Source organism: Lepidochelys olivacea (assembly GCF_965140295.1).
Source record: "Lepidochelys olivacea isolate rLepOli2 genome assembly, chromosome: 9".
Lineage (NCBI taxonomy): Eukaryota > Metazoa > Chordata > Testudines > Cheloniidae > Lepidochelys > Lepidochelys olivacea.
In genome coordinates, this window is record NC_140419.1 from 23424631 (window position 1) to 23450343 (window position 25713).

The 25713-nt window shown below is 40.3% G+C and overlaps 1 protein-coding gene across 1 annotated transcript in view; it reads right to left on the reverse strand.

The window, feature by feature from the left end:
- The window catches only part of RSRC1 (arginine and serine rich coiled-coil 1), a 369693-nt gene that overhangs the window by 65171 nt on the left and 278809 nt on the right, over positions 1-25713 (reverse strand). The window contains exon 7 of the mRNA XM_084638898.1: positions 8251-8319. Within this exon, the coding sequence (XP_084495024.1) occupies positions 8251-8319 (69 nt within the window). The remainder of the gene's footprint in view (positions 1-8250; positions 8320-25713) is intronic.

Genomic DNA, 25713 nt, shown 5'->3' on the forward strand with positions numbered 1-25713 from the left:
CCAACATACCTGTAGAAACCCTTCTTGTTACCATTCACATCCCTTGCTAGCTGCAACTCCAGCTGTGTTTTGGCCTTCCTGATTACACCTCTGCATACTCGAGCAATATTTTTATACTTCTCCCTAGTCATCTGCCCAAGTTTCCACTTCTTGTAAGCTTCCTTTTTGTGTTTGTTTCTTTGTATACAGTCACAATAAGACACAACAGAAAACATACGGAAATTAATGAAATATAAAAAGCATATCTGGAAAAGTATGGATCAAATCATCACCAGAGATGAACCTCTGGGGCTCACTGAGCCTGCAGCTGTGAATCCGTCTCTACCTGAAAATGTTAGGTATAAATCTTCATTTTCCCTTCTGAAGATAGCCTTGAAAATGTAAACTGACCCACAAAGTGAAAAATCTATCTCCAATTTTTCCTAAATGTTTATGGTACCCTCCACAGCTACTTAAGGCTGCCCTTTGGGGTGTGTGGAATCTCCCTGGCGACTGGCCCCTTATTTTGTGAAGGACACACACCAATTCATGGCTGTGGTGCAGTGCCATCTTGGCTGCTCCTGTTTGCATTAGGGATGCATAGGTTCCCTTCCAGTTGACTGGCTGCTGCTGATCGGCTCCAGCCACAGAAAGGCAAAACACATTGCTCTGACATGGACTCTGGTTTGTGAACTTACATAAGAGGCTTCCACATTTTGGCAATTCACAAGTTAAAAAGTAGTTCAAAAATGCATTTTTGTGGTAAGGCTTTTTTTTCTTTTGAAGGAAGGATTATGTCCATTTGTTCTACTCTTGCTCTCATGTGGCTGAGCATCTTTGAAAAAAAGTTGAGACACCATATACATTTCTGATGCCGATTTGTTCTGTCTGCTTTTTATTTCATTATCTTTCGTGCAAAACAACATTACCCCTCTCTGATCAACTCAGTTGTCTACAATAACTACGGACACTTCTTGATTCCTTCACAAACCATCTCTACCACCTCTACATGTCCTCCCTCTCAGAATAGGACCTCAAACAATTCTTTCAAGAAGAAAACCAACATCATCTAGAGATAACTCACCTTCTCCTCTCTTCTAGCTACTCCTTCCTTCTCCTAACCTGTCACTGCCTCTGAAGTGTGTCTGCTGCTAACCTTTCACCAAGTCCCATATCCCCTGCCAACTCCTGACTTCTCTTTCTCCTTCTGTTATCCACTTCCTCTCATCCACCATCATTTCCCCATCCACACATGTGGATCCTTTCAGGCAGGCTACTACATTCCCTCTCCTAAAATAAAACTCCCTGGACTCATCCTGTGTCTACAAATACTATCTCATCTTCCTGTCACATCCAAACTTTTTGACTAATCCTACCAAGTCTTCAGATTCTGGTCAGCTGGGGAAGCTGGACTGTAAATTAGCCCTTTTGTTCACTTAAACATATTTCCATGTGGAGTCAGAGAGCTTAATTCTGGTCTCAGTTAAACCAGTGTAAATCAGGAGTAACTCTAGTTTAAATTCACAGGGTAGGTCTACACTGCAACCGGGAGGGTATGATTGCAGCACATGTAGATATACCCAAGCTAGCTTTCATTTAGCTAGATCCTGAACACAAACCACATTAATCTCCTTGATTTAGGATCTGAACAACTCAATTCTGTGATATACCTAAAATGTTTCCTTTAATTAAAAAACATAGCATCTTAACACCCAGGAACATTCTGAGTTTTCATTACTTTCTTGTGTACAGCAAAATACCCTAAACTACTTTTCCAGTTTCTTTAAGAAGCAGAAATTTTTAAACTCTGTATTGCAGAAAGGGCTGAACTTGAAAAAAAAATTGGGATACTTTCCCAAACTCTGCCTACTAGACACAAAAATTAGACGCTACTCAAAGAAGATTGTGCAGATGTTTAAAATATGATCACATATGTTCTGTTGGGATCATTAAGCTTTGTTTCCTCTTAGTATGATTCAGATATATCCTTGGGCAAGGCATAGAAACATACATAGGACCCCCAGTCTCTTGGAGTTATATGACATCAGAATCTAAGGTCTCATTTAAAAATATATATATATCCAGCTCTCATGATTGCAAAGAAAACAGTCATGACCTGAATGATAATGATACAGTAAAGTCTGCAGAGTCAAATGGACAATGTCCATTAAAGTGAGGAGCCACCACCACTAGATCCAGAGAGAAAGCCATCTGGCCATTCACATGCCACCAGAGCCAACCAAGCCCTCATTGTGGGTGGAAGGCTTGGATGTATGTCCTTCTTGGCTCTACAGATTACCTCCTGTTTCCTGGGGTTCAGATGCCCTCTGAGGTGGGCTCTGCTCTTCCCCTCGGTCTTTTTGACTCCATGCGTTAGATTGGGAGAGGGGGAGGGAAATGGTTGGTTACCTCTAAAATGCTACCTACTCCTGGCACCAAAATGAAATATCACTCTCAGCAAATTATGTAAATCATTCTGCTCCTTTCTTACATGATTTGTTCATAATGAAATACTTAACAATGATGACATTTAAATCATCGTTACTGGTCATCTGAATGAGAGTGTCCACACAGGGATTTAATGCAGTTTAACTAATGTGCTTTAAATTCACACCATTAGTTAATTTGAATGAATTTCTCTGAGTGTCCCCATATAGACAAGCCCTGAGTTACCATGTTAGAGACATTTCACACCTTCTATTGTTTCAGAATCTCTGCAGAGTCAGAGTAACTGATGCAGCAATGTCCAAGTTCACATTTTTAAGGCCATCGTCAGGCCTAGGGACTTTTTTAAAAAGATGAATGCTAAGATTCTGGCAAACAAGACAGCAACTAATATGTTGCAATCTAATCCAAGCCCCTCATTGAAGGGGGATAAAAAAAGAAAAGACTGCAATTTTGCATCATACTTTAAAATCTGTTGAAAACTTTAACGGCTATTTGATAGCTGCTGCTGGAACTAGTAGGATTCTGAGCTTATGCGGACTGGAAGACCTACTCCTCAATCAGAAGTCTGGATTTCTTTAAATGAAAGTGATCTTGTGCATAAAAAATTACCCTCTAATGATGAAGAAAATCACAAAAACATGAAAGCCAAACTTGAGACATTAAGGATATTTTCCTAAGTATTTCTTCCATCTCTGAAGAGATTCCATCTTATAACTTTTTGCAACTTAGAACTGATTCTAAAGTTGTTTCAGAACTTCTGGATGTTGGGCAAGATCTCTTCATCTCTCATTCACGAATATCCTCAGGTGAATTCGATCAATTCAGTTCTTGAAGATGACTGTCTAAAATCATTGAACAGTGAACACTGAAAAACAGTGTTTGCTAGGGGAAACTGGTCTAATGTGAAGCCTCCTTTGAATCTACACAAAACTTTAACCCAGCAGCTTAACTTAATTGTGTAACTTAATTTTGGAGGATTTGGAAGGAATCCCCTTGTCAGAAAAATCAGATGTTTACTAAAGCATTATCCCCAGGGCAACATGATTACAGGTAGATAAAAAGTATCACTATATAACCCATTAGAGAATTCTAAATAAAGCATTATGTTAATTTAGACAGACTAATGGAAATATACAGTTCAGTATGACACATTCTAGCTCTTCTCTAGTAATACGCCTTGCATGACTGCACACTGTTGTTCATTTATTCTCAGTTCAGGATCAACCACAGAGCAGTCCCAGGTGGCTGGTTATATAAATCATCTGGAACTGTGATATTCTTTCCTTATTTTCAAGAATGCTCTAGTGTAACGAATGAAGTATATAAAGCAGCAGTATAGATACAGGTCACCAAAAGGTAAATATTCAAAGCACTGAGCAGGAGTTTCAAACACAAATCCTATTTGTTAACAGAGCACTGTGTGCATAACACCTGTTCTTGTGGTTGGTGTGTTTTTCCCCCCCTTCAAAAAGAGAGTAATGTTCATCCATCCTTTTAGCAATAGGTTGTTGATTTGGACTTTACTGGGACCATGCTTTTAAAAATGGGTGTTTAACTTTAGACTCCTAAATTCATGTTTAAGTACCTAAACAAGTGGCATGATATTAAAAATTTCTGAGTGCACTCAACAGCTCCCATTAACTATAGTGGGAACTGCTGGGTGTTCAGCACTTTTGAATATCAGGTTACTTATTAAGGCACCTAAATATGGTTTTAGGAACCTAATTGGAGGAAACCATTTTTTTACCAGCTTGGCTCATAGTCTTTAAACGTTGATGAAGAAGGTAGAAAAAGTTATCTATTTCCACGCTACTACAGGAGCTGAAAGACTTGCTACTACTTTACTAAAATTATAGTGTCCAACCAACCTCCCGGTCAAAGCTGTATTCACACCCCACAGCGTCCACTGACTCTACAACTGAATCATCCTGAGGAAAGTTTCAAAGAGGTTTTCAGTCCCACCTTGTATGAGAGGAAGGGACATTACTTGAACTTGAGCTGGCACATGGCAGAGACTTGTACTACCACAAGAATGCCAACTACAAGGCAAAATTTTGAAAACTTTCTTCTACTAATTTTGTGTTTCCAGATTACTATGACCTCCATACATTGGGTAATACCTCAATCCACTTTCCTCTCGTCAAATGCCAGGAAAAACAAATGGATCCTGCAGGGTACCCTGAGAGTCGTCAAATCGGGGCTATTCTGTGCCATGGGAGGAAGGACATTCCAGAGTGATAGGGCCCTTATGAAAAATGCTCTGTCAGCAGCTCTCTCTCTATTAAATCAAGGGAGATCTAGCATCACTGTCTCTGCTGACTGCAATTGTGGCAACGTATTTTGGGGATAGAGGCAATCTCTCAGGTAGGCTGGGCCTGGACCAATTGGGGTTTTATAGGTTAAAATCAACACTTTTTAATCTACCCAGAATCTCACATGGTGATCTGTCTAATCTATTTATTTCAGAAATTTAAAAGGTGACATTTTCTCAAGGGGAGATTTTCAAAGGCATAGATGGCAATTTGGTGCCTACCTCCCATTGAAAGTCATCACAGATAGTTGTCAGAGTAGCAGCCGTGTAGTCTGCATTCGCAAAAAGAAAAGGAGTACTTGTGGCACCTTAGAGACTAACAAATTTATCTGAGCATAAGCTTTCGTGAGCTACAGCTCACTTCATCGGATGCTTATGCTCAAATAAATTTGTTAGTCTCTAAGGTGCCACAAGTACTCCTTTTCTTTTTGTGAATACAGACTAACACGGCTGCTACTCTGAAAACTGTTTATAATGTTTTGCTCTTCGTTGCCCTCAAATCAAAATACTGAGCAATCTTTTTATTCTGATAGGATTTTAAATACTTTTTATTATTTCCAGTAAAAAATATTAAAGTCACAAGACCTGATCCTCCATTGTTCTGCACCTCACATGGCCATTTATGCCAATGCAAAGTGGGTGTGAAATGTTACCATTCCAAGCAGAGACACTTGCTCAGTTTCCTGGTTTATCAATGTTCTGCAGACAGCCAGTCTGCACTTTCACATCTAAGTATCTATTTAACATGCCACACTGAGAGTTTAATACATTTCTGATATAGCTGCTTAAATAAAAACCATAGACTTCAAAGTGGTATAGCCACCTGCAGCGTACTGTTGAGCTGGGACGCCAAGCAGGAGGCAGCAGTATTTTGCTTTGAAGTTTGGTTGTCCATGAAGCACTGGTGAGTTTTACTTTCACTTAAGACACTTTTAAAATGCCCCCAATTTAAATGTTTCAAGTGAAAGTAAAACTTAAAAAAAAAAAGCACCCAGATGCCTGCCAAACACAGTTGAGCACTGGAAAGGCTGGAGAAAGCATTATTGTTACTAGCTTCAAAAGTGCCTGAATGTGCTGATATAGAGGTGGTGATACCTTTTACTGGCTACATCCTTAGCTTCATCCCATTTGGATACAATGGGCATTAGTTATATTTAAATATTGGGAGAGTAGATTTGTCTCTTTTATAACAAGCTCACACAGTGTATCTGGATAAAATAATTAGAAAATTAACATAAAAGAAAAAGATTTCCTTCAGATGTAATGAGTGCCCAGTACACTTTGAAGTGAAAAAAGCTTAGCATTCATTTTACATTAAAAAAAACCCAAACAGATCATTAAACCAAGAAGTTTATGCTCGCCTCATCTCTTTCATACTCTCCACTGTGCACCTTCTATTGTGCTGTCTCCTTTCTAGGAATAGTCTCCAGTTTCTTAAAGGCGTTAAGAACAGAGGTAAACGGGAGCTGAAGTTTCTAGGGGCTTTAAGGGAAAGACAAAGAGCTTTAATTTGCTGTGTTAAAAGAAAGGAAGAAAATGAATGGAGTCAAGGAGGGGTTTTGAATATGCTTGTAGTGATAGGACAGAAAGATGAATTTAGCAGTGACATTTTAGATAGACTGGAGTGGGGGGGAAAGAGGTGTAAAGAGGCAGAGAAGAGGTGGTTACAGTAGTCAAAACTAGAGAAAAACCAGGGAGTGCACAATGACTTCAGTAGAGGAGACAGCCTGGAAAGGGTGGGTGTGGGTGACATTAAAAAAGGCAGGTGAGACTGCACTTAGAAAGAGACTGGGTATGAGGGCATGAAGAGGGAAGTCAGAGTAAACTGAGGTTGAGAGCCTGGGAGATGGAAGGATAATGAAATGAAGCATTTGGAGATGAGTCAAGATAGACGGGACTTGTCTACGGCTAGGAAAGTTAGGATGTATAATTCACCACTGGTGCAGCTCTATCCACAAAAGCTTCTATTGTTGATATTGGTTAGACAGGAGCTCCCTCTCCTCCAGTCACACTCTGATCCCAGCCACCTCCCCAAACTTCACATTCAACCCTTTCCTAACCCAGTTCTTCCTTCCCCTTATCTCTTTTCAGATTAGCTATAGTAGTGATGCCACGGCCTTCGAACAGTTCTTTGCCACTATACCTTGCTGTGAACTAACCACATTCCAATCCTCCAATGAAAGGCTCTCTTATCCTAAGTTTTCAGCCTGTGTACACCACTGATTCTAGGACAGTCTGTCTCAAACACAACCCCTTTGGCAACTAGAATACTACCTACATGTAGGCACCAAATTATGATTTGCAGAGGGCACTAGATGATCAAAGGCTAACCTAGGAAAATATATATGTATGTACATATATGTATATACATATACATACATACAGACACACACACACACTCCCCCTTAGATCAGATATCCACCTTGAAATATAATTAAAATGTACTGTGTACAGTCAAAAATCTGTCACAACTCAGAAGTCACCTATATGGTATTGGAAAATAATAATAAAACATCAAGGAAAAGGTATATACTGATGCTTTAATTTTTTAAAATAATAATTTCTTAAACAGCAGCATCTTTCAAAAATTGAGGATCAGGTTTCAAGATAAGTGATGATGTCAAAAACAAGTAAGCTGACAGTTTCATAAAAGTAAAATCCTTTGGTATATATTTTATACTTAAACCAACATAAAAGTAATATATGCTGCAGACACTTTAGTAGCTCATTTTAATTGGAACCACAGGAGACAGATTTTTGCTATTAATTTTCTCTGAGAAATGGGGATACCGCATCAAAGTTGAAGTGTGGAATACCACTTAAGGTTCCTTTATATAAGTTCAGGTTGGCTCTCTCACAGAACTTGATATATCACCAAATAATGAAAAGAGAGACAATCAAAGTACATTTGTTTTGAACCTGATCCTGCAAACCTTGTACAGATTCCCATTGGTAGTCTACCACTGGTAGTGCAATGGAAAAGGCCTTCATCCTGAAAGTACTCAGTGCACAGAGCTACCACGGCATTGGAGGGATTACTATCATGACATAGTACAGAGTAACTGCACAAGTGAACTAGACTAATGATTGGACATCTTATGTTAGTCCTACAATATATTCTCAGATAAACAATGTTACTGTTTTATGTTAATTGACTGCAGTGACTTCTCTAACTGTGGTCTCTGCCTCACAGAGCTGACTGGTCACATGGTATTAGCTCTTCTGCTTGTTACCAAATACCAAGTTGCTTTAAAGACAGCTTTAAAAAAATCATTAAATAATTCCCTGCAATTGCTGTAATTGCCACAGGAATATTATATGGTTGTGACTGAGAGGTGGAGGTGCTCTGTGTGACTGTGAATTGGAGGACGACTGACCATGACATACCCCTATTAAGATGTGGTCCAACCCTAGAGAAATATGAGAACCTCCAAGGAAACTGTTCCTTATGGAATTATTATTGTCAGTTTAATAAAAACTGTATCTTGACGATAAATAAAAAACTGCATTACCTTCTTCCTTTCTCTTTTTCGCTTCTTCTTCGCTTCTTTCTTTAGCCTTCAATGCTTCATCTGCTTTCGCTAAAAATAAAAAATACCTATAATGAGTTATTTATACTTGTTTTAATTACATTTGTATAATAAAACAAAACCCTTTCTGAGGGCTGAAGTTCACTTTCAGATTAATTTCTGCAGCTCCCACTAAAGTCAATGTGCATTTGAAGCAGAATTTGGCCTTTAATATTTTTTTTTATTTACAAGACCAGTACTGTTAATCCGTATCATAACTGACAATTTGTAAGGTGAAAGGAAATCACACAGTGGCAGAATATTTTAAAAAAAACAACTAATTTACTAATATAGGAAATAAACTAAGATTTCTTTTGAAGGAAAAGCCATATTTCCAATATTCAGTGCTGCATATAAGATTTAAAATATAGGATGTCTGGACTATCTATGTCACAGTATCAAATTAGGTAATATATTTTTTTCATTGCAAATCACAGCAGCAGTACTTTATTCATGTTATGACAGCATCCTCTAAAAAGAATCTTTTTCCCTCTAGAAGCCTCTTCCCTTATTACTTAATTACCTACTAGTTGCTCAACTGCAGGGGTTTTCAAACACTTTACTACAGATGTTAAAGAAGATTAAAAATATACAGCACAGTAACAAGGGACTATCAATATACTCTGTAAATTAATTAAATTTCTGTTCTAGCACATCATTTATTCCAAAGCATTAATGTCTCAAAGGAGCCATTCTCTTTTATTGCCATCTCAATGCCTGATGACTGAACTAAGTGAGAATAAGTCTCTAATAGCATTATACTTGATGAAATATTAAGTTTTTAAAAGTACTGCCTTGTCAGAAGAAAAGGAACCCAAACTAACAGGAATAAGACTTCAGACCAGACTTTCCTGTACAATAAAGCTACTGTAAACTGTGGTATAGAACAATAAATGTTTATTCAGTTTTTCAGGTACTATTTCTATTGCCTACTGAATCAACCTATATAATTTACGAATATAACGTTCAGCTTAAGCAGTGGGTATGCAGAAAATAAATGCCACAAGATTATATTTTTCAAAGTCTGCTGTCTCTTCACAGTCTGATACCTCTTCTTAAAAATATACAACTTAAATACTAGTGTTATGAAATGATAAAAGCAATTACACAGACATGTTTCCATTTATAAGCTTTTATACACACCTAGACTACATTTAAAGTAATGAAATATTAAAACTTTTCTGCCAGCGAATATCATTGCAAGAATCTATTAAATTAGATAATAAAAACAAACCACTACCAACGCTAAAGACTTTTACTTCATTTACACTTTATTTTCCCTGGTAGAAGGACACGGATAATAGAAATTCCATTTAAATTCAATTTTGGTTATATGTATAATTGTAGCTATACCCCTTGAGTCATGTAAAATGCTCAGCTTATGTTTCTTTCAAATTATCCCGCTCAGATTCACATTCTACTCCTTACAACCATCTTCAATATGTATTAGCAGAGCTCATTAGACTGAAATTTAATAATGCAAACATCAGGTGGATTTCAAGAACCTCCATTATCAGCACAAGATGGATTGCTTATATACCTCTTGGGCCAACCGGGCACAATTTAGATTCAATAAACTACCATGCCTAAATTTGATTTATCTATTCCACTGTGCTAGTTTGTTCTTCCTTACTGATCCAATTCATTGGATTTTTAAAAAATGGTTATCTGAGAAAAAAAGTTTAAAGAAATTAAAATGGTTTACTGTATCATAGCTAAATATACATTTTAGCTAAATTAACTTCACACTGTCAATTTTCAAGCCTTCTTACTATACATGGTTGCAAGTAGGGTTTTTTAAAAACTTCATTTAACAGAGATAGAAGTTTCCTTCACAGTCTTGGCTAATTACATGGACAATGTCACAGCTTAGTAAGTATTATAAGCACAGTCATATATCCTAAAATGCTCATTAACAATAATATAATTTAGCCCCTAAACTAGGGGTGGGCAAACATTTGGGCCGACGGCCACATCTAGGTGGGGAAATTGTATGCAGGGCTGGGGTGGGGGGGTAGTTGGGGTGCAGGAGTGGTGCGGCAGGGGATTGGGGTGATGAGTGCTCAGGGGAGGGGGTTGGGGTACACGAGGGTGCAGGGTGCAACAGGGGCTCAGGGCAGGGGGTTGGGGTGCACGAAGGTGCAAGGTGCAGCAGGGGGCTCAGGGCAGGGGGCTGGGGTGCAGCAGGGGTGAGAGGTGCAGGCAGGGAGTTGTGGGTGGGATGCAGGAGGGGTTTGGGCTCCAGCCCAGCACTGCTTACCTAAAGCGGCTCCGGGGTGGCAGCGGCACGCACAGGGGCCAGGGCAGGCTCCCTGCCTGCCTGATCCGGGAAGCGGCTGGAACCGCGTCCCTGCGCAGCCCCTGGGGGAGAGGAAGCACAGGGCTCCACGCGCTGCCCTTGCTGCGCCTCCAGGTACTTTCCCCGAAGCTCCCATTGGCCGTGGTTCCCCGTTCCTGGCCCATGGGAGCTGCGAGGGGCGGTGCCTGGAGGTAAGAGCAACACATGAAGCCCTCTGCCCTGCCCTGCCCTCCCCCAGGGCCGCAGGGACATTGTGCTGGCCGCTTCTGAGAACGGCGCAGGGCCTGTGGCACCATGGGGGGCAATCCTGTGGGCCGGATCTAAAGCCCTGAGGGGCCGGATCCGGCCCGCGGGCTGTAATTTGCCCACCCCGCCCTAAACATGCACAGAGGACACAGTTGCTAAAGCCTGTGTGTTGCTTTGAGGATTGCTCAAACATTTTAATTCTGTAACAGTCGACATATACTGAACTTCACTTCAACTTCTTGACTCTCTTTCTCGTTTACATGGTGTCCAAGGTGCCCATGATTCTTTGCCACTTCTTTCAGTCCATGGCATGGGTTCACAGATCTTGGAGTTTCAGTCCTTTTCTCCTCAAACTTCTCTTGTACCCTCTGTCTCCCATGTCCACTCTTGCTGTCTCTTCCCACCCGCCCCCAGGTTTTCTTTACTCGTCGCTCTTCTCCCATTTTCTCACATGTCCAGCCCACCTCAGACATGCACTCTCCAGCCTATCACTTAGAGTCCCAAGTTCATCTTCCCTGTCATTTCTTCCAGGCACATTCAACCTACACTTCACTTGCCTTCCATTTTCCTCAGTATGTTGTTTTCTATTACCTGTATCTTATTTCCTTCCACCTCTGCAAGACCCACTGTTGTCAAACTTTGCAGCAGACACTTTTCCTTTCAGTTTGTTGCTTAATTGCCAGTCCCACAGTACTCCTGCCACCCTTTTCTCTGCCGCCCAGGCACACTGGGTGCACGTTCTCCAGGTCTCTCTCTGATTGATACTTTCCAAGTATGCAAATCCTTTCTTCTGCTTCTCTCTTGAAATGTAAGTCAACAGCTCCTTTTCCACCTTCCCTACTTGCGTAACTTCAGTTTTCTTTGTGTACATTCTTTCTATCTGTACCAAACATTATTCCTAAAAATAAATCGGACTACAGCTCTGCGTTGGAAAGTGAATCTGTAAAAATGTCATTGTGGACCTCCAGATTTGCTGTTTGCAGTGTTCTTGTAGCCAAGTTGTTTACAGGATATGAGAGACACAAGGTGGGTGAGGCAATTTTATTGGACCAATTTCTGTTGGTGGAAGAGAAAAGCTTTCAAGCTTCACAGAGCTCTTCTTCATTTCTGGTGAAGGATATCAAAGTATTCAGGTTAAATAGTACGTGGGACAGATTGTTAAGCGTAAGGGTCACAATACACGTTGTGGAAGATTAGGTAAAATGAAGTGAGCAATTGTCCTGCAACTGCAAAAGTGTTAATGTAGGGTTGGTAGGCAGCAGATGTGTTACAAGTTGTTGTAATGGGCCATTGTGACATTCCCCTGGTGTTATTTGGACTGGTGATCTGCTAGGTCACTCCAATTCTTGACTCTGGGAGCCAGCCTTACCCTGCTCTGTTGTGAGAACCCCCACTTCTGGGCTGTTCACACACAGCCTCTGGCATGTAAGCTGCTCCTTGGATTGTGCAACCAAATGACACTAGACAATATCTCCGGCCCCAGACACAACGCTAGGAACCTCCATCTTGCAGTGTCCAGTTATGCCCCCTGGACACTACAAGCTTATGAGAGTTCATCAATTTAACAAAGAAATTGATATGCACCAGGCTCGTTATCCCAAGAGGAGTCTCAGACACACTTGAAACCAAACACACTTCTTCAGGTAGAATAAACGAACAAATTTTATTAACTACAAAGATAGATTTTAAGTGATTGTAAGTCAAAGCACAAGTCAGATTTGGTCAAATGAAATAAAAGCAAAATGCATTCTAAGCTGATCTTAACACTTTCAGTGCCCTTACAAACTTAGATGCTTCTCACCACAGGCTGGCTGGTTGCCCTTCAGCCAGGCTCTCCCCTTTGATCAGTGCTTCAATCGCTTGGTGTGCTGTCTGTAGATGCAAGTGCGAGAGAGAGGAAGAGCATGGCAAACGTTTCTCCCATTTATCATGTTCTTTCTTCCCTCTTGGCTACGCCTCCCTCCATCTCCCTTCAGAGTCAGGTGAGCATTACCTCATCGTAGTCCCAAACTGACCAAAGGGGCGTCACTCACTAGAGAGTCCAACAGATCCTTTGTTGCTACTGAGGTCAGTGTCCTTTGTTCCTGTGAGGCTGGGCTGGGTTTGTCCCACACGTGCCCTGATGGGGTGTGAACTGCCCCTGTGCTCTTGGCGAGTTTTGCCTGGGCCTGTTTTAAGCCATGAGGACACATTTTCAGCCTCATAACTATATATATGAAATTACAACCTATAACATTTGTGACAGGGTCAAGCCAGATGGCTACAGGAAAGTGATAGAAGGCAGATATATTAGCTCCAGATTAAGCAGGTCCTTTTTCCCTGGGTAAGTAACAGGCGTGGTTCCAGAACAATTAGGAACTTGCTGGAACCAGTTAAGGCAGACAGGCTAATTAGGATACCTGGAGCCAATTAAGAAGCTGCTAGAATCAATTAAGACAGGCAGGCTAATCAAGGCACCTGGTTTAAAAAGGACGTCACTTCAGTCACTAAGGGGCGCACAAGGAGCTGAGAGTGAGAGGGCGTGCTGCTGGAGGACTGAGGAGTACAAACTCTATCTGGCATCAGGAAGAAGGTCCTATCGTGATGACAAAGAAGGTGTTGGGAGGAGGCCATGGGGAAGTAGCCCAGGGAGTTGTAGCTGTCACACAGCTGTTGCAAGAAACACTGTAGACAGCTGTGATCCACAGGGCCCTGGGCTGGAACCCAGAGTAGAGGGCGGGCCTGGGTTCCCCCCATACTCCCAACTGGGTACAGGAGGAGTTGTCCTGGACTGTGAGTCCCACCAGAGGGGAAGGTCCCGGCCTGTCCCGACCCACTAGGTGGATCAGCAGAGACTGTGGGGATTGTTCTCCGTCCATTTCCCTATGCTGGCCAGTGATGAGGTTAGCTGAGTGAATGGCAGGTTTGAGCCACTAGCAAAAGTGGCCAAACTGATGGCTGCCGTGAACCTCTGAGGCGAGCAAATCCACCAATAAGCGCAGGACCCACCAAGGCAGAGGAAGAACTTTGTCACATATTACTATAACAATTACTATAACATCACTATAACAACAATGCTCAGTGCATCATGAGCCTTCTGAAGACACCCGAGATGACAAACTTTGCATTGGATACCACACAATCATTTTATAAGGATGAACATGTGGGTGCTGCATGTTCCCCCAAGGTACAGAGAGTCACAGCCATAAAACCATTGTCTCTGATAAGTCTGTGGCTTTTAGCATTCAGAGTTATGAATTTAATTTCCCAGGCACGTCTTTTTCAGGTTTCCTTTGAGGACTCTAGTGATTTTGGGGTGTTTTCTTTTGTTTTTTACCTGTCTCATGAAAAACTGATGAAAGGTGCCAACTCATGAATTTTCCCTTATCCCAAATGACCACCATCTCCTACTACTGTCAGTGGGTCTGAAGCCAGCAAGATGGCCGCCATTTCCCTACCATCTATCTGCATGTGGAAGTGAGGCTGCCCTTAATAAAATTGGCTGTCACCTCCCACTGCTTTTAGTGAAATTGAAGTCATGATAATAACTGCCACTCTATGGTTCAGGGAGCTGAACAGGACTCAGGGATTGTGAAGAACAGCCTGGGAGCAGTGGTGGGTAAGAGGAGGTCTCTCTGAGCAGCTGAGAAAGCCAGTTCTCATGAACTGATAATGAGCCACAGGATTTTAGAGCCTGGAGGAGCAGCTCTTGCGATCCCACTAGAAGCTCCTCCAATCCCACAAGTTTTGAGGCTGGGCACATAAGCAGAGGTCTGTGCAAGAGCCTTGGACATGCACCTGCCCTACCTTCTTGGATGGACCCATACCAGAGAGAGGGTCTTGGGGCAGCAGAGAAGTAGGGAGTGGGAACTCTGGGAAGTGGAACCACTGAATCCCAAGTAGTGAAGTCCCAGGGCAGAAGGAGTCAGAAGTATTGCTGCTGTGTCAAGACAGTAATAGAAAATGGATGGCAGTTCCCCTATTTCAGGGGTGTAAAGAGGGTGAGTGGAATCTGCTTCTGAGCAGCCAAGGAGAGGCATGTACTTTTGTGTGCATTAAAAGTTGACTTTTCAACCTGAAGCTATCACAAACACTGGCAGAGGCAGAGAGGAGAGTTAAAAAGTCAAGATTAAAAACATGACTGGATTAAAAACTCATTTTTTGGGCCACTCAAGATTTTTTAGGGTTTGATTCATTATTTTTGATCTCTTGAGGTTGTCAATACTGATCTCTCACTTTGCCCTACTCCCTAACTTTTACTGTCCAACCCCATAAAGGAATTCCTAAAATGAGTACTACACTACCTCCACTTTTAACCAAAATGAATATAATCACAAACTGAGTTTGTTTATTTTGGTGAAATTAGGACATAGCTGAGAGCAGATTACACTAAAAAGATGGAAAATCCACTAAATTCTTCTAAAACGTAATTCACCCCTTTCACTTACCTCTAGTATTGAGTTTGCATAAATCTCTATGCTATTCTCCCAAATTAAAGGGTAGAATATAACACATGTAGCTCACCACCTAAGGAAATACAGAGCATGTAAACATTCTGATGCAAGGCAATATCTTCTGGTCAAGAATCAGTGGCCAAACATCTAGAAGTAAACACATTGCCAACTTAGTCTTTTTCCCTGGGTACATTGTACTCAGACTGAAAAATATCAAAACTTTGGAGCAGTCAAATAAAATATTCAAATTAGAATAAACTTTTGATAAGCACCAGATGTGCCCAACTTTTTAAAAAAAATTAACTGAAACTCTACTGGCATCCTGAGTACTGTGTTTTATCTAACAGTTTAATAAAAGTGTAAATATAGCCAAAACCATGATGTGTGGGTAGTTAAAAGACAGCCTAACTTCACTCCATAACAACAAAAACTTGTAGCAGAATATACATTGATAAGGAAGCTGAAACTTGCATGAGCTTGAGCTACCTCAGCTTTCCATTTTCTGGCAGTATCACATGGGCTAGCAAAAATGCTCAAAAATATTCTCCATGCAGAAGCTTCTTCAGTACATTTTCCTCAACTTGGAGGTTGGGGGACACACACCAACAAAATTTACAGGAGATCAGCAGTGGCACATCACCCAAAGAAGACCAAATAAGTCACTTCAGCAATACCCTGGTCTTAATTGACCCAGGTAGTTGGAATGCTGAGGTTGCTCCTGAAACTGGGCCTCTTGCATGGATAAACTGCTAGTATGATAACAGTCTGACTGCTTATAAAGCATTCTAAAAAATTAATTCATTAATTAATTAAATAAAGGAGGAGCTTGAATTCAAGCTCTCAGCATTTTAGAGCTCATTCAACTGCAGATAAAATTACAATTCTATTGATTTTTTCTTTCCTTCGGAGGGATGGGAAAATGACACACTGAAGATGTTGCAGAAGTTTACTTACACTAAAGTAATAAAGTTCTGGAACACATACAGAAATTCAGTATCAGATAATGAACCATTATTAAGAGCAGAGCAACAGAAGAGAGAATCCACTGTCAGTATTTTCAGGTAGTAGTAGTATAATAATTAATATTTATAGTTTGTTAGCACCCAAAGACCTTGATCAGGACTGGTGCCCAATTGTGCCAGGCACCGTACAAATATAAGACAGACAATCCCTGTCCTAAAGAACTTCCAAAGTAAAGCCAAAACAAAGAGCAGGGGATGTGGATACATCATACAAGCAAATAAATATGGTGAAGAACTGGCAATGCTTTGTTAGTTACAAACACAAATGTTAACGTTCATTTGAAGTTGAGGTAACATTCAAGTATCAGCATTCTGTATCAGTGAACATGATAGTCAAGGTCAGTATCAGCTTTCTATTCTTTTTCAGTTGCTAATAACCTTCTAAAACAAATTTCCTTTCGGGTTGCAACTTTCCATGATTGCTGTTATGAATATGAATTTTTTCACAAAACTTAAGGAAAATCTTTGTGTTATGTGAACATGACCTCCTTTCGTCCCATGCTTCTATATACCTGATAGTCACACATCTCAAAAATGCTGAACTTAAAAGTGTCACTTAGCTTGTTTCACAGTCCTCACTGAAGAAAGAAAAAAAACAATTGCCATGAATTTTGAAAATACTCTAGCAACTGATGAGATTCTGAATGGAGATCCTGGTAACAGAAATGCAGGTTGCTGGCCAGAACTACAGATTCTGTTCCTTTTGAGGCCCAAGTATAATGGGTAAAGATAAACAACAGTAGATCAATGAATGCCAGGTAATTCTCTGGAGCAATAACTGGCATGACTGACCAGGTTTACTCTTTCCAGACTGCTTTAACCTTTTCAAGTCCAGGACAGGCATTCTAACCAAGTCCTTCAATTAGCAAATTCCTTCTGTAGGCCAGTGTGGGTAGTGGGGGGTGGAGGGGAGAACTAGAAGGGGAGAGAGGGAGAGAGAAAAGAGGAACATTGTGTCACCATCACCCTTGAGGAGCAAGGACAGAGAGAGGGGCTTGGCACCACTACCTCAACTGGCTATTCCGTGTAGGTCAACATGATTGACTAGCTGGTCTCAGTGGGGTTAGGGGTAAGAGACTAGAATCTATACAAAAGGGGGGACAAGGCCACGATGGTGCCTTCAGTGGCTGCCACCCCCGACCAGACAGTGCTACAGATGGTAATTAGGTAAAAAGGACACATGAGCTGGCCTAAGGCAGGAATCTTGTGAAATTCACATCCAGGTGCCACCTCATTTATGCATTAGCATAGGACGTTGTTCTCATTGCTGTTACAGGGCTGGGAAGGTTGCACGATTGTAGGAAGAGTAAAGTAGGGAGAAGGGAGTTGTATGATGCTCTTGTTGCCATTATTGTGGTTAAAATTTGCATTAGGTTGCTGGTTTCTGTATTTATGCTGGTTTGCTCTGTACAAGAGTCTATTATCAGTTTTCTTCTCTCTTCTTAACAGCACTGTTGCAACTTCTAACTCAGCAGCATGAGGTGGCTAGTCTTTTAAGGAAAATTAGTTAAAAGGCCAACTAGCATAGGATGGTTGAGTATGCAGCCTTCCAAATGTGGTGTGGTTGTGAGAACATGGAGAGTTAATCCTTCCAGGGATTTCAAAAGGGCTAAATACAAGGGGCTGATAAGGGCACTGCTGGATGATGGAGGAGCTAAGCTCTAAACACACATGAGAGAGAGAGTATCTGTGGGTGAGTGGGGAAAAGCTATGCATTGGAATGTATAAGTGGTTAGGTCTGCTGGTCATTTTGTGCCCTGGAACTATGTACTAAGTAGGGGGCCCACATTACTAATCTAGGGAAAGGGGTTTGATGCAGGCCACATCCAAGATTGAGTGAACCCTCTCCTGTTGGACATCTGCTGCATTAGACTGGTATTATTAAACATAGTTAAGGCCAGTCTAAGCAAATCCTTGAATAATTTTGCATGTCTTCTGTCATAAATATAAAGGAAAGGGTAAACACCTTTAAATCCCTCCTGGCCAGAGGAAAAACCCTTTCACCTGTAAAAGGTTAAGAAGCTAAGATAACCTCGCTGGCACCTGACCAAAATGACCAGTGAGGAGACAAGATACTTTCAAAGCTGGAGGGGGGCAAAAAAAGGGTTTTCTCTGTCTGTGTGATGCTTTTGCTGGGACCAGAGCAGGAATGCAGGTCAGAATTCCTGTCAGGAGTTAAAAGAAAAGGAGTACTTGTGGCACCTTAGAGACTAACCAATTTATTTGAGCATGAGCTTTCGTGAGCTACAGCTCACTTCATCGGATGCATCCAATGAAGTGAGCTGTAGCTCACGAAAGCTCATGCTCAAATAAATTGGTTAGTCTCTAAGGTGCCACAAGTACTCCTTTTCTTTTTGCGAATACAGACTAACACGGCTGTTACTCTGAAACCTGTCAAGAGTTAGTAAGCAATCTAGTTAGATATGCATTAGATTCTGTTTTGTTTAAATGGCTGATAAAATAAGTTGTGCTGGATGGAATGTATATTTCTGTTTTTGTGTCTTTTTGTAACTTAAGGTTTTGCCTAGAGGGATTCTCTATGTTTTGAATCTGATTACCCTGTAAGGTATTTACCATCCTGATTTTACAGGGGAGATTCTTTTACTTTTTCTTTAATTAAAATTCTCTTTTAAGAACCTGATTGCTTTTTCATTGTTCTTAAGATCCAAGGGTTTGGGTCTGTGTTCACCTATGGAAATTGGTGAGGATTTTTATCAAGCCTTCCCCAGGAAAGGGGGTGTAGTGCTTGGGGGGATACTTTGGGAGGGAGACGTTTCCAAGTGGGCACTTCCCCTTTTCTTTGGTGGTGGCAGCGTTTAACCTAAGCTGGTAAGAATACGCTTAGTGGGTCTTTCATGCAGGTCCCCACAACTTAGTACATCTGTACCCAAGAGTTCAGAGTGGGGAAAGAACCTTGACATCTTCCTTCTGCTGTGCCTACAGCAATTCCTTTTGAATATTTTATCGGAGACTAACACTACCAGCATCTGAGTCTGGTGGTGTTTCTACCTGTCTGCCATGAATAAGAGTTGAGAAGTCTGGCATGAGAAGATAGCACTGGGCAGCCCTCGAGGAAAACTTGCTTGTCTTCTCCAATCATTTCTTAAACTCTCCATCTTTTTCACATCTCTTAACCCTCTGGATCAGTGGTGGGCAACCTGCGACCCACGGGCCACACGTGGCCCATCAGGGTAATCCACTGGCGGGCTGCCAGTTTGCTTACATTTGCATGGCTGCCTGCAGCTCCCAGTGACCACGGGTCACCATTCCCAGCCAACGAGAGCTGTGGGAAGCGACGCGGGCCACAGCTCCCAGTGGCCAGGAATGACGAACTCCAGCCAATGGGAGCTGTGGGTGGTGGTGCAAATGTAAACAAACTGTCTTGCGGCCTGCCAGTGTGGTGGCATTACCCTGGATTACCCTGACAGGCTACATGCGGCCCGTGGACCACAGGTTGCCCACCACTGTATTTCTTGCATTCCTGCTGATGCAGTCATTTATTGGGAATACTTTCACTCCACCTGCTGCCTCTATATGAAAGTGATTTCTTTGCCATCTCATTATGCTGCTGTCTGGTCAGCTGTTCACTGACCCTGTCCCACTCATTTCTCCAGATGCATTAGTGAGCCATCCAGAGACTTAACTTATAATTGTCTTTTCTCCACTTCCCTGCTCTATCTTTGTGGTCAAACCAAAGCACTAAATGTGCTCTTCCGGCCAGCTCACCTCCTAGCGTCCACCTTGCATTCATATTACTAGAATCTGTGAAGAAGTTGGTAGACTGCCTGCTTAATCTGTCTGAATCCAGAATGAGTGGAGGGGAGAGCCAAAATCCCACTGTTAAGAGTGTTCAAGTCGTCATCCGTTACTATAACAAACTCTTCTGGATATGTTAATAGTACTCAGATATGTATTTTCACTAGCCCAACTATTAGTGGAATGTTCCAAGCACTCCTTTTGACATAAACATTTACATTCTAGTTTTCAAGGAGTCATTGGTCGGGAGAGCTATATATCACTAGATTGAGTAGGCCACCATGCTGTCATAAATTTACTTAAAGTTTAGTGTGATGCAATCAAAAAGTCAGAAAGTGTATGGAAATCACCAGCAATGTCAGAGCACTACAAAGGATCAGGAAAATGTACAAAGTTCCTTGCAATCAATACCAGGTAATACACAATTGTAAGAAAGGGAAGGAATGGACAAAAAAAGTCAGTCTGTTTAATTTGCAATTTACCATGTATAAGCGTACATCATTAGAGATTCAAAGAGATGTTTGTGGTGCTATTCTAACCCAGGCCTTGTATTACACATGACATGCCCTTAATTAAATCTGTGTTAGGGACAGGGTCATCCTCCGAATGCAATTTATTAAGGGCACAGAATGATTTCTCACACTGCCATCTATTCTTCATGATGCCAAAGGCAAACAAATTTTTAAAATAGTTCTGCTGAGCACCACCTATAACAAAAAGAAATGGAAGTTACCTGCTGCATAGGCTACAAATCAGTGATAGAACCATATAAGTATATAAGAACCATATAAGTATAGAACCATAAGTGACCTAGCTGCAATGGAAAGACTATCTTTCAAAATATGGGGCAGTTTGAGCAGCAACCAATTGTACTTGACATGCACAAATAGACATGAATCATATACAGAATCTTGCTAGTGAACATATGTTTCCTTTTCTTCCCTTCCTTCCTTATATACTTGTACTATACAATCAGCATTCAGAACAAATACAAATTTGAATGTAAAGAACCATAGCTCAGACTTTATTTGATAATTTCTTTAGACTTAGTTAAAACTATCAGGAGGCTTTCAGGAAAGGGCCAAAGAAATGAAAGGCACTGTTGGTGGGTGGGAAGAACTTTTTGAGGAAAGCCTGCTTAAACTAATGAAACTACTCTTTCCCAGTAATCTTTGCTTCTGATTATTATCCATAGACTTCTACACAACAACAATCTAGACACAGGCACAGCAGGCAGCCCAGGCAAATCAAGTAGCACCACAGGATCAATCTCATCAAATACATCTGATTCACTATTTAGCTGCCTCCTTCGCACATGCAGGAGCTGAAAATAAAAACCCTTAAGTTCTAGTACCACAATGTAAACACACAGACCAGAAAAACTTAAGATCACAAGAGAAGCTATTCACAACAAAACCAAACCACCTTCATTTAATACCAAAGCAATTTCACTGCACTCACTTTTCTGAACCATCATCTTCCAGGTAGATTTCTGTACATGCACAGTACCACTCAGAGAAGTAACTTCTACTTCATATAACCTACATATCTCAACTCCTGGAAATATGTATGAAGGACAACAGGATAGCCGGACTATAAAATGGATATGACTATACCGCAGGAAATTCAAGGAAAGCTTAAAAACTTCCCCCTAGTTTTAACTTAGTCTGAAGTAATTCCCAAATAAATGACTGTTGGCCATTTTCCCCACAAAGTGAAATGAAATATCAGTGTTAATTCTGAATTCCAATTAGGAAATTGTGTTATATTATTCAAACTCAAGATGTGCAATACAAACAGACAAATGTTGTTCTCATTGTGTATATATAATATGACCAAAAGGTTCAAATAAAGTTTTAGTTTACATGAAAAGCAGTTATAAATACAATATCTGAAATAACATTCTGGAAATTATATTTTAAAATCTAGCAAACCATTCATCAATTGTCCTTGCATTTAAAAATGTTATATTTTTCAAGTATGATACATTATACCCATTACATTCTCCTCCATTTGGTCTGGAACAGCCATAAGCTTGGGAGAGACAATGAAGCCCTAAGGAAGTATCTTATATAACCAGAAAGCCCTGTTCATCTCCCCAAAACACTAGCTGGAAAGGGGGAATCTGGAGAGGATTTCCTCAGATGATAGCTATAAGCTCTACTCACACGACACTGATTATTTTCTAATGATAATTGTATTGTGTTCATGTTATTACACAAGCAAATTGGAAATAGACAAAATCAAAACGTTTCTGAAATGCTTTTATATTTGGGGGAAATAATATTAGAACATTTCATGTGAGTTAGCTGTGGACCCCTTCACCTATTTTTTTTTAAAACAACATTTAAATAGAGTTCTTTGAATATATGTTTGTATTTATAAATTGCACTTTATTATCGAGATGAAATGAGATGGTGCTAAGACATCAGAGATAAAATACTAGAAATGAAGAGCAGTGATTTGCAAGTTACGAATAAATACCAGGTCAGATCCTCAGCTGGTGTAAATCAGCATAGCTCCATTGACTCCATAGTTAGGAGCTGATTTCAACGGAGCGATATTGATTTAAATCACTGGAAGATTTGGCCCATTATTCCTTATTTGGCCAGCTCCTCTGATATTTCACAGAGTTGCTGGGGTTTATGCTTCCAGAACACACTGAAAGGTTTGAGCACATAATTACCGCACTTTGTCTTCATACTTTTGATCACATATTTTCCTAGATTTCCTCCTTACTCTCCTTTCTCTTGACAAGTTCAATTAACCCCAATCATTCTCCCCTTTACAAACTCAGTCCTCCAGAAAAAAAATTGTATTTCCCCTCACTCTGAGGTTTGAAGCTTCAAGAGTTTTATTTGTTCCATAAGAAGATTCCTAAAATAAACGGTTACAAAATCTTTGACAATCTAAGTCACTGATGAATGGTATGCCAAGTACATCCAGCAGTTTTGCTAAACAAACACACCTGGATGTATATGGTTATGTCTATTTTCATGAATATTCCTTAGAAACTTATTGCTTAAACATATTTACATTTTTTTATACAGCACACCTATTTCTGAAGCAGCTGGGCATGTGCCTATTCCAAAAGCCATGAAGCGGGTTATACAAACTGTTCAAATTACTGTTTCATATTTTAAAAGTGAATATTTTTCACAGGGTTTTTAATCTATACTACAGTAGTCCTAACATTCCTCTGATTACCCTTCCATTGCATTCCTCCCTTTTTTTTAAGCATTTCCCCCTCGCCCCCCATCTCCACAGTGCGTATCTCATGGACACTAGTTAATTTTTTTTTTAAATGCAGTGCTACTGATCTTATACTTGGGCGTAGCAACAGCATATAGATGCGAAATGACCAGCTGTGGGTAGAATACAATCAATCTTTAATTTTCCTAGTTACAGGTACACAAAATCATGACACACAATGAAAGGAAAGAAAAATTGAAAGAGTGTGAAAAAAATCACGTTCTTGTCAACTGCTGGAAATGGCCCACCTTGATTATCATTATAAAAGGTTCCCCCCCGCACTCTCCTGCTAGTAATAGCTCACCTTAAGTGATCACTCTGGTTGCAGTGTGTACAGTAACACCCATTGTTTCATGTTCTCTATGTATATAAATCTCCCCACTGTATTTTCCACTGAATGCATCCGATGAAGTGAACTGTAGTTCATGAAAGCTTATGCTCAAATAAATTGGTTAGTCTCTAAGGTGCCACAAGTACTCCTTTTCTTTCTGCGAACATGGTTGCTACTCTGAAACCTGAAAAAAATCAGTTTGTTAAAATTATTATAATGCTGGACAAGATCTGGAAGCTCAGGATGGAAGAATTTTGTTTCTGGGAAACAAGTTTCTTAATGGTGAAAAGCATGGGGATGATTATAATTAATGATAAAAATATGGCGTATCTATTTCATATCTAGCAATTATACCTTTCTGTCTGTAGTACTTTTCAATCAGGCACCTCAAAGCATTTTACAAACAGTAAGCCTTATCCAAAGTCTTTCCATTGACTTCAAAGCGTTCTGGATCAGGCCCATTAGCTTAACAACTTCCCTCAGAGATATGAAGGTACTACCCCCACCAGTTATATAGATGGGGAAAAGGGAGTCACAACAACATTAAGTCGTTTACCCAACATCAAACCAGAAATCTGCAACAGTCCGGAAGAGTCACTGATGTCCCGACTACCACTCCTAGGCCTCGTCTACACTAATTAGGTAATTTGATCTAAATTACGCTATTTAAGGTACACAAGATATGTAACTTAAGTTGATATAGCTTTGATCAACTTACAGTGGTGTCTATACCACGCTATGTTGACGGGAGATGCTTTCCTGTTGACATAGCTTCCGCCTCTCGTGGGAGACTTATCACGTCTTCACTAGATCCACTAAATTGATGCTGGCTGCATCAATCGCAGCAGCGCCGATTTAGACCATAGTGAAGACAAGCCCCTACTCCTTAACCACAAGAGCATTCTTCCCTTAAACTAGGTCTACTTCTGAATTGTGCATACTCACTAAAGGCCAGTCCTGTAATCTTTACTAATGTGAGCAGTCCTTACCCAAACAGTCCTATTGATATCAATGGGATTATTCACGAGAGTTAAGGATTACACCTGTGAGTAAAGGTCTCAGAATTGGGTCCTTAATTCTCTACACTTTTCATCAGAGGATATTGGAGTGCCTTATAAATATTAATTAAGCCTCTGATTATCGATTTCAATCGTGCTACACACATTTATAGGGACGCCTGTGTGCAGACAATCAGGGCTTTACCCAGAGAGAGAGAGTGAAATAACGGTGAACTGAAATGTCTCTTAATAAAATACCAAACTGATTATTGAAGGAAAAGTACCAACTCTGAATTTAAGTATTTTCAGGGAGGTAGGGGGAGGAGGAACACTTTTTCAGTTCCCTTTTAAAATGTATTAATCATGTTTAAATCTACCCATACACTTTATCAATTATTTAATCTTAGGGAATCGTCTTGTAATGCCTTACTCATGTGAAGAGTCCCACTGATTTCAACAGGATAATTACAAGAATAAAGGTTTGAAAATTCTAGGCACTGTTTGTGTTCTACTCCTTATTCTTTCACTGATTTAACATACAAGTCACTAAAAATAAATTGCAATTTAAAATAAAATAAAATGGAAGATGTCTAAATCGGCTAGACTGCTTTGAAAATCTCAACTAAGATTCCCGACTCCCTGTCCAAACTAACTTACGTTTGAAATTTCAATTAAAATTACACCATCAGGTGTCAGCTTAGACTCAAAATTTAGAATGCGCAAAATCAAGCTTGATAAGGTTCCAAATCCACAGAAAGGCACCTACAGTAATGTATTTTTAAATTTCAATGGGAATAGTATTTTAAGGAATAATATCGTCCTCTTGTACTGTTTGAAGCCAGACACTGAATATAATATAGAAAAGGGAAATGAGTCGTTTTTCACTGTTCGTGCTAAGTACAGAACAATGCAAAAAAGTAAAAGCACAAATAGTGAAATGTAAGTTACTAATAATCTAAAGAACAGAACAGCTGAGGATTTTTTTTAAATACATGAAGTTTAATCTGAGAATATCCATTTAATTACTAATTAATTCACTAAGTTTAATGAAAATGTATATTCATGAGGG